At 38.5% G+C, this 13,973-nt stretch overlaps 1 protein-coding gene across 5 annotated transcripts in view; it reads right to left on the reverse strand.

Annotated features, from left to right (window-relative positions):
* chn2 (chimerin 2) overlaps positions 1–13,973 on the reverse strand; it is a 335,049-nt gene that overhangs the window by 131,584 nt on the left and 189,492 nt on the right. For all 5 annotated transcript variants that reach the window (XM_069914081.1, XM_069914083.1, XM_069914079.1 and 2 more), the window contains one exon: positions 7,545–7,583. In XM_069914081.1, the coding sequence (XP_069770182.1) occupies positions 7,545–7,583 (39 nt within the window). The remainder of the gene's footprint in view (positions 1–7,544; positions 7,584–13,973) is intronic.

Here is a 13,973-nt window from a genome sequence, read left to right on the forward strand (position 1 = left end):
ACGGACATTCAGTATACCAGGTTTTTTGATTGCACTGATTGTGGGGAAGAGACTGCAAAAAAAAAACTGCCATAAATTTAGGTGCAGGCAAGATGAAACCAGCATTCTGAACTGTGTATTATGCGGGCTGTGGACCGTAACATTGTAGAAGATTGGCACACACAAAGCTACAAAGGGACAAGCTGAGGATTTTCTGAAAGATGTCATTCAGTGGGACAAAATTCCGATGTTAACAAGAAATTCAGGAGTGTGAATCCAAGGAAAGCATCCGGCCTGGATAGAGTATCTGGTCGTATTAAAAATCTGTGCTGACCAACTTACTAATGTATTCACAGCTATCTTCAATATCTCAGTCCAGCAGGGCATGGTACCCACCTGTTTCAAACAGGCGTCAATCATACCTGTGCCCAAGATGTGTGTAGTAACCTGCCTTAATGACTATCGACCAGTAGCACTTATATCAACAGTGATGAAGTGTTTTCAAAAGCTGGTGATAAATCAGCTCCTGCCTGAGCGGTGACATAGATACAACATAGTTTGCCTATCATAGTAGATGCCATCTCACCAGCTCTACATGAACACCTAGATGGCAAAGATGTATACATCAGAATGCTCTTTATCAACTACAATTCGGTATTTAATGCCATCAACCCCTCAAAATTGATCAGCAAACTCAGCATCCCACTGTGTAATTGGATCATGGATTTCCTCATCTCCAAACCACAATCAGTGAGGATTGGTAAGAATATCTTCTCCACAATCTCTATCAGTATTGGAGCATCACAGGGATGTGTTCTTAGCCCCCTGCTCTACTCACTTTACACCTACGATTGTGGGGTTTGGTACAACAATAACACCATCTACAAGTTTGCTGATACCACAGTAGTCAGTTCTATAAAGGAAGAGATAAGTCAACACACAGGATGGAAATTGAAAACTTGTCTAAAAGGTCCACCAACAACAATCTTGCATTCAATGTCACCAAAACTAAGGATTGATGACTTCAAGAAAAGAAAGCCAGGGGGATACAATTCAATGATCATTGGGATATCAGACATGGAGAGGGTGAGCAAATTTAAGTTCTTGGGAGTTACTATCTTGAGGATCTTTCCTGGACTCAACACGCCAATGGCATCATGAAGAATGCACATCAGCACCTCTACTTCTTCAGGAGTTTGCAGAGATTTCTGATGACACCAGAAACCCTGATAAGTTTCAATAGATGTGTGGTGGAAAGTGTGCTGACCAGCTGCATCACAATATCCCAGACCATAAAGCCCTCCAAAAGGTAGTGCACACAGCCCAGATCACCATAGGCAAAACCCTCACCATTATTGAGTACATTGTCGGAGGGCAGCAGCAATCATCAAAGACCCACACCACCCAGCACAACTCTGTTCTATATAGACAACTGAGAGGGCCTACCATGGACCTCCATCCCCTAAAATGATAGAATGAGAAGAAGACAAAATGACCTGATCCAGAATGCAAAAGTAGATGACACAATTTTCTTGTTTATTTTCAATGTGTGATGACATTGTTTAATGGGTTTATTGTATCGTATATGTTGAATGTTTAATGGGTTTGGAGGGGGATGGGAAGGAGGGAGCTTGGAAGGGAGGGGGGGAAAAAGTGGAGAAAATGCCACTGTATATATTCAAGAGGGAAATGTTTGTGTGTATTTTGATTAATATGGTTCATAGTGTGAAAACTTTTTAAAATTTTATAAAAAGAGGTATAGAGAGGGAAGTCATGTGATGAAGTAGTGGCCGGTCGGGTTGAATCCGCCCTTTCCAGAAAAAAAGAAAAAAAGTTTGGAAAAGACAGAGCTCAATGAATACAAAACTCAAGAAATAGAAGATAGAGTAACAGAGAAGAACAAGAAGATGGCATCCTAGAAAGAAAAAGTAAGAACAATGGGAAAAAAAGAAGAAAAATCACCAGAGAAGAAAGAAGAAGGCCTTACCTGCACGAAGGAGCAGGGAGCTGCAGTGGTGAAGAGCAAACGAGGTTGGTGAGTGCCCTGCGAAGTCGCGAACTCCTGACCGGTTGTCTTTAAAAATGGCTCTCAGAGCCAAACAAAAGTGCGGAACTGCGCAATCAAAGGAAAAAGTGAACACCGGCGGGAGGAGGGCTCAGCCAAGGAGTGGGCAGTTACAACATGATCAGCTGAGGGATGCCCGGGATCAGGGCGCTCAGCTGTTGGAACAAAATAACGGCGAAGGATCGAGGAGGTGGAAGAGGGAGAACGGCAGCAGGGTAACTGACAACAAGAGGATCAACAGCAGGAGGCCCGACAGACAGACAACCCGAGAAAGGAAGACCAACAGCAAGAGGCCCGGCAAGAGGAGGCCCGACAAAGACATAGAAGTAATTCATCAAGAAAAACAGAAAAGACACAGATACAAAGAAGAAGACACAAGCACAGGTACAGATACAGAAGAAGAGGAAGAAGACGACCAAGATCTTCACAGGGAAATAGAAGGTAAAACAGATGGACAGAATATAGATAAAGCCTTTTTTGAAGAACAAATGAGATCATTAAAAGAATGTTTATCATTAGAATATAATGCAATTAAAAGAAAAATGAAAAGAGCAGATGATAAAATGCAAAGTTTAGAACTGGTCATGACAGAAATAGGGAAAAGAGTAGAAAATGTGGAGGAGCGGGAAACGGCTGTAGAATTGGAAGTAAATGATTTAAGAGAAAAATTGGAAGAAAGTGACAAAAAAATTAAAGAGACACAAGAGTTGTTATCTCAGAAAATTGATATTTTGGAAAACTATAGTAGGCGAAACAACATAAAAATAGTGGGCTTGAAGGAGGATGAAGAAGGCGCAGACATGAAGGAATTTATAAAAGGATGGATGCTGAAGGTTTTGGGAACGACAGAATTGCATGAAGAAATGGAAATAGAAAGGGCACACAGAAAACTAGCACCGAAACAGCAGACACATCAAAACCAAGATCCATCTTAGTAAAATTTTTAAGATATATGACAAGAGAAAATATACTGGAACAAAGTTAGTGAAGATAATAAGCCATTGGAATATAAGGGACAAAAAATATTTTTTAACCCAGACTTAAGTTTTGAACTCTTAAAGAAGAGGAAGGAGTCTAATACAGCGAAAAAGATTTTATGGAAACAAGGTTATAAATTCATGTTAAGACATCCAACCGTACTTAAAATATTTATATCTGGGGAGCAAAACAGACTCGGATCCGGAGGAAGCACAAGAATTTGCAGAACATTTGCAGGAAAGAAGAGATGAAGAGATGTAACAAGAAAGAAGACCGGCGATAAAGTATATATAAAGATGTAAAAATAATGTATATGTAAAGAACTAAAGATGGAAAAGAGATGCAAAGGAAGGAAGAAGGGGGGGGAAAGAGAGCTTTGTTATATGTATAAAAAAAGTGTTTTCTGGGGAGGGCTGGGGAGAGAATAACCGTCACTGCAAAATCAGTTGACGCTTGCGAGCAAGATCGCAAACCAAATGGAAAGGGGAGTTGTGGTTGCCCGGCAAGGGATAAGGGGCAACTCAGAGAGGGGGAGTGCATTTGGGGTTAAGGTGTTATTGGTGTAGGAATTGTTGGAGTATTTTATGTTTTAAAAGTGTTGTCATATATTGAGTTTAAAAAGGGAAAACTAAAAGATAAAAATGGAAAAAGGGGGATGGAGGTGGCGAGGAGGTGGAAAAGAGGTGTAAACAAGATATAAGATGGCCACGTTGAACTCTATGAATATAAACATTAATGGAATACATAACCAAATTAAAAGGAAGAGGCTACTAAATTTACTGAAAAAAGAAAAAATAGATATAACATTTGTGCAGGAAACACATCTAATTGAAGTGGAACATAACTGGGTAGGACACGTAGCAGCAGCATCCTCTAATTCAAAAGCTAGAGGTACATAGGAACATAGGAAGTAGGAACAAGAGTAGGCCAAAAATGGCCCATCGAGCCTGCTCCGCCATTCAATATGATCATGGCTGATCTAATTTGTGACCTAACTCCACCTACCTGCCTTCTCCCCATATCCCCTAATTCCTCTTTCATGTAAACATTTATCTAACCGAATTTTAAATATACTTAATGAGGCAGCCTCAACCACTTCCCTGGTTAGAGAATTCCAAACATTCACTACTCTCTGGGAAAAACTATTTTTCCTCATCTCTGTCCTAAATCTACTCCCCCGAATCTTGAGGCTGTGTCCTCTCGTTTTAGTTTCCCCGGCCAACTCAAAAAACCTTCCTACATCTATCCTATCTATACCCTTCATAATCCTATATATTTCTATAAGATCTCCTCTCATTCTTCTGAACTCGAGCGAATACAATCCTAGACGATTTAATCTTTCGTCATAAGTCAACCCCTTCATCCCAGGGATCAACCTAGTAAATCTCCTCTGGACCGTCTCCAAAGCCAGTATATCCTTCCTCAAATATGGAGACCAGAACTGGACACAGTACTCCAGGTGCGGTCTCACCAGTACCTTATACAGTTGCAACATTACCTCCCTACTCCTGAATTCAATTCCTCTAGCGATGAAGGCCAACATTCCATTTGCCTTCTTAATAACCTGCTGCACCTGCAACCTAACTTTTTGCGATTCATGCACAAGCACTCCCAAGTCCCTCTGCACTACAGCATGCTGTAGTTTTTCACCCTTTAAATAATATTCAGCTCTTTTATTTTTCTTGCCAAAGTGGATAACCTCACACTTACTAACATTGTACTCCATCTGCCAGACCTTTGCCCACTCATCCAGCTTAACTATATCCCTCTGCAGACTCTCCACATCCTCATTACAATTTGCTCTTCCACTCAATTTGGTGTCATCCGCAAACTTGGCTACACCACATTTTGTCCCCTCCTCCAAGTCATCAATGTAAATGATGAACAGTTGTGGGCCTAACACTGACCCCTGCGGCACCCCACTTACCACTCTCTGCCAACCTGAAAAAGTCCGACTTATCCCGACTCTCTGCCTCCTGTCAGACAACCAATTTTCAATCCAGGCCAATATACTTCCCTGGACTCCAATTTCCTGTAACTTACTGATAAGTCTCTTGTGCGGCACCTTATCAAACGCTTTCTAGAAATCCAAATATACAACATCAGTAATATGGTGTAGCCATATTAGTTAACAAAAATATACCAATCAAAATAGAGGAGGAAATAATAGATCTGGCAGAGGTATGCAATGATAAAGTGTCAGATATACTCAGAATTTTGGAATTTGCTCAATATATATGCACCTAACGAGGAGGATCAAATGCTTATGCAGGATATTTTTTTGAAGATTGCAGACACACAAGGAAATACAATGATAGGAGGGGATTTTAATCTCAATTTGGATCCATTGTTAGATAAAACTGGACAAAAGACAAACAAAAAGAATAAAGTAGCCAAATTTATGGTTCAATCAATGCAGGAAATGAAACTTATAGATATATGGAGAAGGCAGCACCCAAAAGAGAAGGAATATTCATATTCTTCGAGAAGACATAAAACATACTCAAGGATTGATATGTTTTTGTTGTCGGCCCATATTCAAGGGAGAGTTGGGAAAACTGAGTATAAAGCTAAACTACTTTCAGATCATTCACCCCGTTATTAGCAATAGAACTGGAGGACATCCCACCAAGAACATATAGATGGAGGTTAAACTCCATGCTACTTAAAAGGCAGGAATTTAGAGAGTTTATTGAACGCCAAATTAAAACATATTTTGAAATAAACACAGAATCGGTGAAAGATAAATTTATACTATGGGACGCAATGAAAGCGTTCATTAGAGGAGAGATACAAAGTTATGTAACTAAGATGAAAAAGGATTACAATCAGCAAATAGAGTAGCTGGAAAGGGAGATAACATATAGAAAAGGAACTAGTGAAAAGGAACGATATAAAGAAAGAGAGAATTGGCGGACAAAAAAATAAAATACGAAACATTACAAATGTAAAAGGAGGAGAAAAACATAATGAAAACAAAGCAAAAGTATTACAAATTGGGAGAAAAAACACATAAAATATTAGTCTGGCGACTTAAAACAGAACAAGCTAAAAGAACTGTATTGGCCTCAAGGAAAAAGGACAAACAAATCACATATAACCCAACAGAGATTAATGAAAACTTTAAGGAATTTTATGAACAATTATACCTAACTGAGAATGAGGGGAAAGATGATAAAATAGAAGAGTTTTTAGCTAAAACTGAACTGCCAAAACTGTAAGAAGAGGAACAAAACAAACTGATAAAACCATTTGAAATAGAGGAAATACAGGTTATATTAAAAAAGCTGCCTGACAATAAAACACCAGGAGAGGCTGGATTTCCAATAGAATTTTACAAAACACTTAAAGAGTATTAATTTTTCATCTCCTGGAAGTAATACAACATACCAAAAAAATCCAGAGATCTTTCTTTTAAGTAACATAAGAAAAAGAATTAGGCCTCAAATTGGATAAAGCGCAAAAAAGATTTATTATGATAGCCTTAGCAGGAGCAAAAAAATGTATAATGTCAACTTGAAAAATGGAAGAGAGCCTGAGAATACAGCAGTGGTACATGGAAATGAATAAATGTATTCAATTGTAAAAAATAACATATAATTTAATAAATAAAGTCACATTGTTTGAACAAATTTGGGAACCATACATGGAACATGTATGCCTTGGACCTCTATCCCCTAAAATGATAAGAAGACAAAACGATTTGATTTAATGTGTAAAAATAGATGACACATTTTTCTTGTTTGTTTTTCCTTTATGTGAAGACATTGTTTTATGGCTTTATTGTATTGTATATGTTGAATATTTATTGGTTTTGGAGGGGGGTGGGAAAGGGGGAGGGAGGGAAGGGGGAAAATGCCATTGTGTATATTTAATAAGAAACGTTTGTACATATTTTGGGTGATATGGTTCACAGTGTGAAAAATAAAAAAAATATATTTACAAAATTTTAAAAAAAGAAAGAGGTATAGATGCCACAAGACTTGGGCCACCAGGTTCAGGAACAGTTACTATCCTTCCACCATCAGACTCCTCAGCCACAAACTCAATCAGAGACTCATTTAAGCACCCTAACTTGTGTACTTTATTGTTTTTCTTTTCTTTTTATTCTCTCTGTATTGCACAGTTTGTTTACATTCATTAAATAAAATATTCAAAAAAAATGTTAATTTTATTTGTTTTGATGCTTTTTTGCCAGGATTCTTTAATTGCCCTCTGATGGGGAAGTTGAGAGCAGCAGCCTTCATTGTAATAGAAATCGGTCAGTGGAAATGGGTTTACCAAATAACCAAAAGCAATACATTAGCTGAATTGATGCTCACTTTTAGTATCAATTACATTTGTTAATTTGCCCTTATGGATTCAGTTAAAAAATAAGCATTAAATCTAATTTTTTATCTGGCATTAAAACAGAGAGAAAATTGTGTTTTGATGCTGTTGTTCATTTGGAATCACACCAATGCAGTATTACAATTCACATGTGCAATGTAATACCATACACACAATCAGCTTTTAGACTTACAGTAGGATTTCCATATTGGTGGCTGATACTCTTCAGCATCTAGAAAACAAAAAAAAGGTTGTTAGGATCATACATTTTCTTCAGATCTATGTTTCTTTAATCACTTCTAAAGTGTACATTTTCATTTCTATGTGTTGCTTGAATATTTCATGTCGATATCAAAGAGTCAGCAAGATCCTCATTATAAGGTAAGATTGATTTTGCAGGTATTCTACAAGGTAAATTAATAATGTTGTCACCATAATTGTTTTACTACTCTATTCTACTATTGATTATATAGAGCACAATGAAATTTTTCCAAAGATTAAATTAGGCTTTCCAGATAAGAAATCAAACTTTTAAATATATGTTTAATTAAATTATATTATGCTAAGAATTAATGCCTTAGAATTAAGGCAACAGAACAATAATTCACTTAAACTATTTTATTTCCTTACATTCTCTGGATTGATAATCCTTGAAAATACATTTTAGGCAACACTTAAGCATTACATTTGTAGTCCACAGAGCCGTTCGGTTTCAAATCTGAGAATAAACTGTTCTTTCAAATCAGAAGTTGATCCTTCACGGTTTCAGTTTGGACATAAATTTGAATCCATCAAAACTTAACAGCAGTTTGCGAGTACCACAAGTGGTTCCCTGTAGTGAATGTTGCTACATATTTCAAATTACAGTTTCTATTCAAAAATGAATCCTTTGGAAATTTGGAATAAGATCAATGTTACAATGCCTTGTCTTTTATCTCCCATCCTTTGCAGCAGTTGAATTTCATTTAGTTTTGGAAAATAGATGTATTATTATAATCTAAATTACAATTCTATCTTTCCAACTCAGAAAGTACCTGGATGGTTGTATTAAAAACACAAAAATGCTGGAGAAACTCAGCAGCTCTTGCAGCGTCAATCGGAGGTAAAAATATATAGCCCATGTTTCAGGCATGAGCCTTACCTTGATGAAGGATTCATACCTTGACTAAAGGTTCAGGCCCAAAACATTAGTTATTTATCTTTACCTCCTATGTATGCTGCATGACCTGCTGAGTTCTTTCAGCATTTTTGTGTTTTTACTACAATCACAGCATCTTCAGACTTGCATGGTTCACTGGATGGAGAGCATACATCAGGATGCCCTTTATCGACTACAGTTCGGCATTTAACACCATCATTCCCTCAAATCTGATCAGCAAACTCCAAGACCTGGGACTTAACACCCCACTGTGTAATTGGATCATGGATTTCCTCACCTCCAGACCACAATCAGTGAAGATTGGCAAGAACTTCTCCTCCACAATCTTCATCAGTACCAGAGCACCACAGAGCTGTGATCTTAGCCCCCTGCTACACCTACGACTGTGTAGCTCTGTACAACAATAACATGATCTACAAATTTGCATATGATACCATGGTAGTGGGTTGTATAAAGGATGGGGGATGAGTCAGAATACAGGATAGAGATTGAAAACTTGTCTAAATGGTGCACCAACAACAACCTTGCACTCAACATTATCAAAACTAAGGAGCTGATTGTTGATATCAGGAAAGGAAAGCCCAGAGGTAAACAATCCAGAGATCATTGGGAGATCAGAGGTGGAGAAGATGAGCAAATTTAAGTTCTTGGGAGTCACCATCTTGGATGATCTTTCCTGGATCTAACACACCAATGGCACCATGAAGAAAGCAGGTCAGCACCTCTACTTCCTCTGGAGTTTGCGCAAATTTGGTATGACATCAGAAACCATGGCAAATTTCTACAGAGCTGTGGTGGAATCATGGTCCAGTATGGGGATACCAATACCCCTAAGCATAAAGCCGAGGACATCGCAGGCAAAACTCTCCCACTTTAGAGTACATTTACAGGGAATGCTACTGTCAGATGGCAGCGGCATTCATCAAAGGCCTACATCACCTAGCACACACTCTGTTCTCGCTGCTACCATCAGGAAAGAGGTAAAGGTGCCACAAGACTCACACACCAGGTTCAGGAATAGATGCTACCCCTCCACCATCAGATGCCTCAACAACAAACACAATCAAAGACTCATTTAAGAACTTTTACTTGTGCACTTTATTGACTTTCTTTTGTTCTCTCTGTATTGCAGTTTGTTAGTCTGCCACACCCACAGGAAAAGGAATCTGTTGTATGTGATGTACTCTGACACTAAATCTGAAGTCTGAAATCTAGATGGTTATCTTGCTTCATTCTCTTTTGCAAGTCTCTTTACCCACCTGTTCTTGAGGTGTACAAATATTCCATGTAATACAAACCAATTAGGGAGTAGGTCAACTTTCTATGCATTCTATTTCCTGATACTGCAAGTGTACAAAAATATTTTGCTTCAACTCAATATTACAATTATAAAGGTAAAGCAATAAACTACAGTTCTGAAAATTCAAAATAAAACGAGCACACATTGGATAGTTACCAGATCAGGCAGCATCAGAAAGAGTAACAACCTGTCTGACATGAGAATTTTCACCATATTTTGTTTTATTTTAATTATAACTGAAAGGCAGACAATGTATTGTTGGGTTTAAACTTCAATAAAGTAGAATGACAGTGGCCTTGCTTGAATTAGTTTAAATCTCCAAACACAAAAATGTTACATGTACATTGCAAAACGGACACATGCTAATTTAGAATTCATGTGGATAGCAAATTAAGTATTCAGTATTCAAAATGATTTTACTAAAATTGATGCATTTTGGTTGATATGGACAGTGGGTTGAAAGCCTGCTTCCAGGCTGCAAGTCTCTAAGACCATGCAAACACATCAAGGGAACTACAACTACTCTTCTTTGCATTTCCAGTACATATGATCATTTTCGAATGTACTAAAATGCTTACATCTGTGCAAAATTCCTCATAACACTTGCATTTGTGTATTTAATATTCAGTAAAAACCCCTGGTATCTTGAATTTAAGCAACCGGCAGCCTCAAGCACAGGTTAAAAAAAAATTGGCGGAAAATAAATAAAAAAAAAATAAGAATAAAATAATAGGCAAAAATACGTAAAATTGTAAATGTTCTCTGAAGTAACACATAAACCTTTGGAAGAAAATAATCAGCCAGCGGAGTGCCTTGGTTATGCTTTGCTCATAGCAACTGCTTGAATATAGTTTGAATAAAGTTGTGTTTGAATAAAATGGAGTCGCCCAGTATGAAGTGCAAGTTGATGCTGCTCGCCATTGGGGTGACTCTCTAAAGTGTCTCCTTATCCCTGATTCGTAAGAGTCACCCCAGATAGTTTATCTGTAAAATTGGGGGAGGGGGGTTTAATTACCCTGGAATTTACTTCTTCAACACTTTTGTATGTATTTTATGGATTTTGGGCAACTGATCACAAAAATCACTTTAAAATTTTCTTATAATGTACTTTTTAATAAAAAAAACCATATAATCTATTTTTATGATTTCCTGGTTATATTTTAAGTCTTTAGTATATTGCCCACTAAACAAGCTGCTTTGATCAGTCTAAATATGCCTATGCAGGCACTCTGTTCAGGTGCTATGCAAATGTCTTAGGCCTGGGCATGCTTAGTCAGGATAGATGCAGACAAACAATAAAAGCAGCTCACATGCACAGATGCTGTGCATTTCATTGATATAGATTGAACACATTTTGATGCTCACCTTTTACAGGCAATAGCAGTGTGAGTGTACTTAACAATAGCATTTGTCGTCTTCAGGAAGATTCAATGCAGCAGCAATGTTTCGTCAATGTTGTAACAGCTGTGATACATGTTGTTACATTTGTCATGAGTGTACACTTAAGGCTCAAAGTCGTAGCATGACTGCACTCAAGAACAAAGCCTATCAGCCCCACTTTGGTTGTAAAATTAGTGACCAAGACAAACCCTTGGTTCCTCACATTTGTTGAGCAACATGTGCAGTCAACCTGAGAGCTTGGCTCAGAGGTTGGCTCAGGGAAGTCAATGCCTTTTGCAGTCCCAATGATATGGTCAGAACAGAAGAATCACATGATAGACTGATACTTCTGTCTGACTGATGCATCTGGCTTTTCTGCTAAAAATAAGAAATTTATTGAATAGCCCAAAGTGCCTTCAGCCATGAAGCCAGTGTGGCAAACTGATAGTTTGCCAGTTCTGAAGCCACCAGAGACATAGAAGCTAGATATGGCAGACGAAGATACCACAATGCACAAACCAGAGGAGACACTGATCCAGACGTTATGCCTGATAACACAGCCTGAATTTAATGACATGGTTAAGGACTTGGGTTCATCAAAAGCAAAGATGGGGTATGCTGACACGAGGTACAAAATTTCTATCTTTTGGAGCAATCAACGGCATTTGACAAATTTCTTTACGCAGGTTGACAATTTGTTTCTGCACTGACATTGATGGGTTGCTCTTGGCTTTGGGTTGCATGCATAACCCATAACAAAGGTGTCTTTTTAGAGATTCAAAGTTAAGCTTAAAAGATGTGATGTTACACAATGGCAATATCCACCCTTCAGTACCCACTGGCTATGCAGTACACATGAAAAAAACCTACAATAACATGGAACTGATGTTGAAACACACAAAATACTGTACAACTGGAACATCTGTGGTGATCTAAAAGTATTGGTACCACGACTAACAAGAACTGTTGTTTCATTTGTGAATGGGATAGCCGTGCTAAAGAGTCGCATTACTTTAAAAAGAACTGGCTGCTCCCTAGGCAGTGTGGTACGTAAACCACTTGTTAACCCAACAAAGATATTTCTGCCTCTTCATATAAAATTCAGATTAATGAAAAATTTTATGAAAGCCATGAACAAGGATGATGATGGATTTTTCTACACGAGAGAGATGTTTCCAAGAATAACTGATGCCAAGATTAAGGAATGCAGTTTTGTTGGTCCACAAATCAGACACGTCATCAATGACAGGTGGTTCGAAAATTTGATAGCGAGGCTGGAGAATATAGCATGAAAGGCATTTAAAAATGTTGTTGAGAATTTTCTTGGCAACTACAGAGCACCAAACTACATTCAGCTGATTAACAAAATGCTTGAAGCGTCCAAATCCACGAAGTGCAACATTTCAATGAAAATTAATTTTCTGTATTCGCACTTGGACTTCTTCCCTGCTGATCTTGGTGCAGTTAGTGACCAGGACATTGCGACCATGATAAAGCGGTATCAGGGCAATTGGAATCCATCAAAAAAAGGATCTGCTTCTTCCGTGATTCCCTTGTGCACTCATGCCTCCTCACAAATAACACCCCCCCCCCCCCCGGCATCTTCCCTGTGACCGCAGGAAGTGGCGTACTTGCACCCACACCTGCCTCACCAAGTCTGAGCAACACTTCGAAGAGGCTGGGTGCAGACTGGGAGTTCACTTCACTGAGCACCTTCACTCCATTTGCACCAGTGACAGAGACCTCACAGTAGCCAACCATTTCAATTCTGTGACACACTCCCATACTCACATGTCAGTCCATGGCCTTATATACTATCCCACCAAGACCACCTGAAATTGAAGGAACAAGATCTGATTTTCCATCTGGCATTCTACAGCCAGATGGCATTTACATCGACTTTTCCGGTTTCTGCTAACCTGCTCTCCTCTCCGTCCCCTTTCCTTCCAGCTTTCTTCCCTCTCTATTCACCCAACCATCCCTCCTCCCCTTGCTTTGCTGCTGTCCCCTCCATCACTTCTCCACCTATTACCTCCTGCCTTTGTGACCACACCTCCGCCCCCTACTTTTTAAACATTGGTTATGTATTTTTACATTTGCAATATAAAGGACTCTAACCTGCTGAGTTTCTCCAGCTTCGTGTTTTTACTGAAATTCATTAATGCAGGCCGACTACTTTATTTTTTTTTTAATTTTAACATACAACACGGTAACAGGCCATTTTGGCCCTCAAGTCCATGCCGCCCAATTATACCTACAACCCCCGGTACGTTTTTGAATGGTAGGAGTAAACCAGATCTTATGGAGGAAACCCATGCAGACACAGGGAGAATGTAAATATTTCTAACTGATAGTGCGGGTTTCGAATCCCAGTCCCAATTGCTGACTCAGTAACAGCTTTGAACTAACCACTACACTAACTGTGCCACTCCAATGGTTGGACAGACATGAGAGGTATTAAAAGTTAATTTAATGTTTCACCAACAGCAAATCTGAAATTATCTTGTGTTCAGTTTGAAGTTGTCTAATGTGTTCAGCTTGAAGTTATCTAATATAATCCACAATTTTTGTTCAGGCAGCAAACCTTTTGAAAAATTTTGTTGTCTAGTGTTATCTATAGTGTTATTGTTCGCCTTTCAGGTGGCTTCGTGAACTGGGAGGAACCTGGAGATCCAGTGACAGTTAAATGTTTTCCAAGAATGTGACTAAAAATAAAGTAAAATGCTTAAGGTTTATATATTAATACAAGTGAAGCTTGTTCTGTGTAAGAACATTATAGTATT

Source organism: Narcine bancroftii, chromosome 1 (genome assembly GCF_036971445.1).
Source record: "Narcine bancroftii isolate sNarBan1 chromosome 1, sNarBan1.hap1, whole genome shotgun sequence".
NCBI lineage: Eukaryota > Metazoa > Chordata > Chondrichthyes > Torpediniformes > Narcinidae > Narcine > Narcine bancroftii.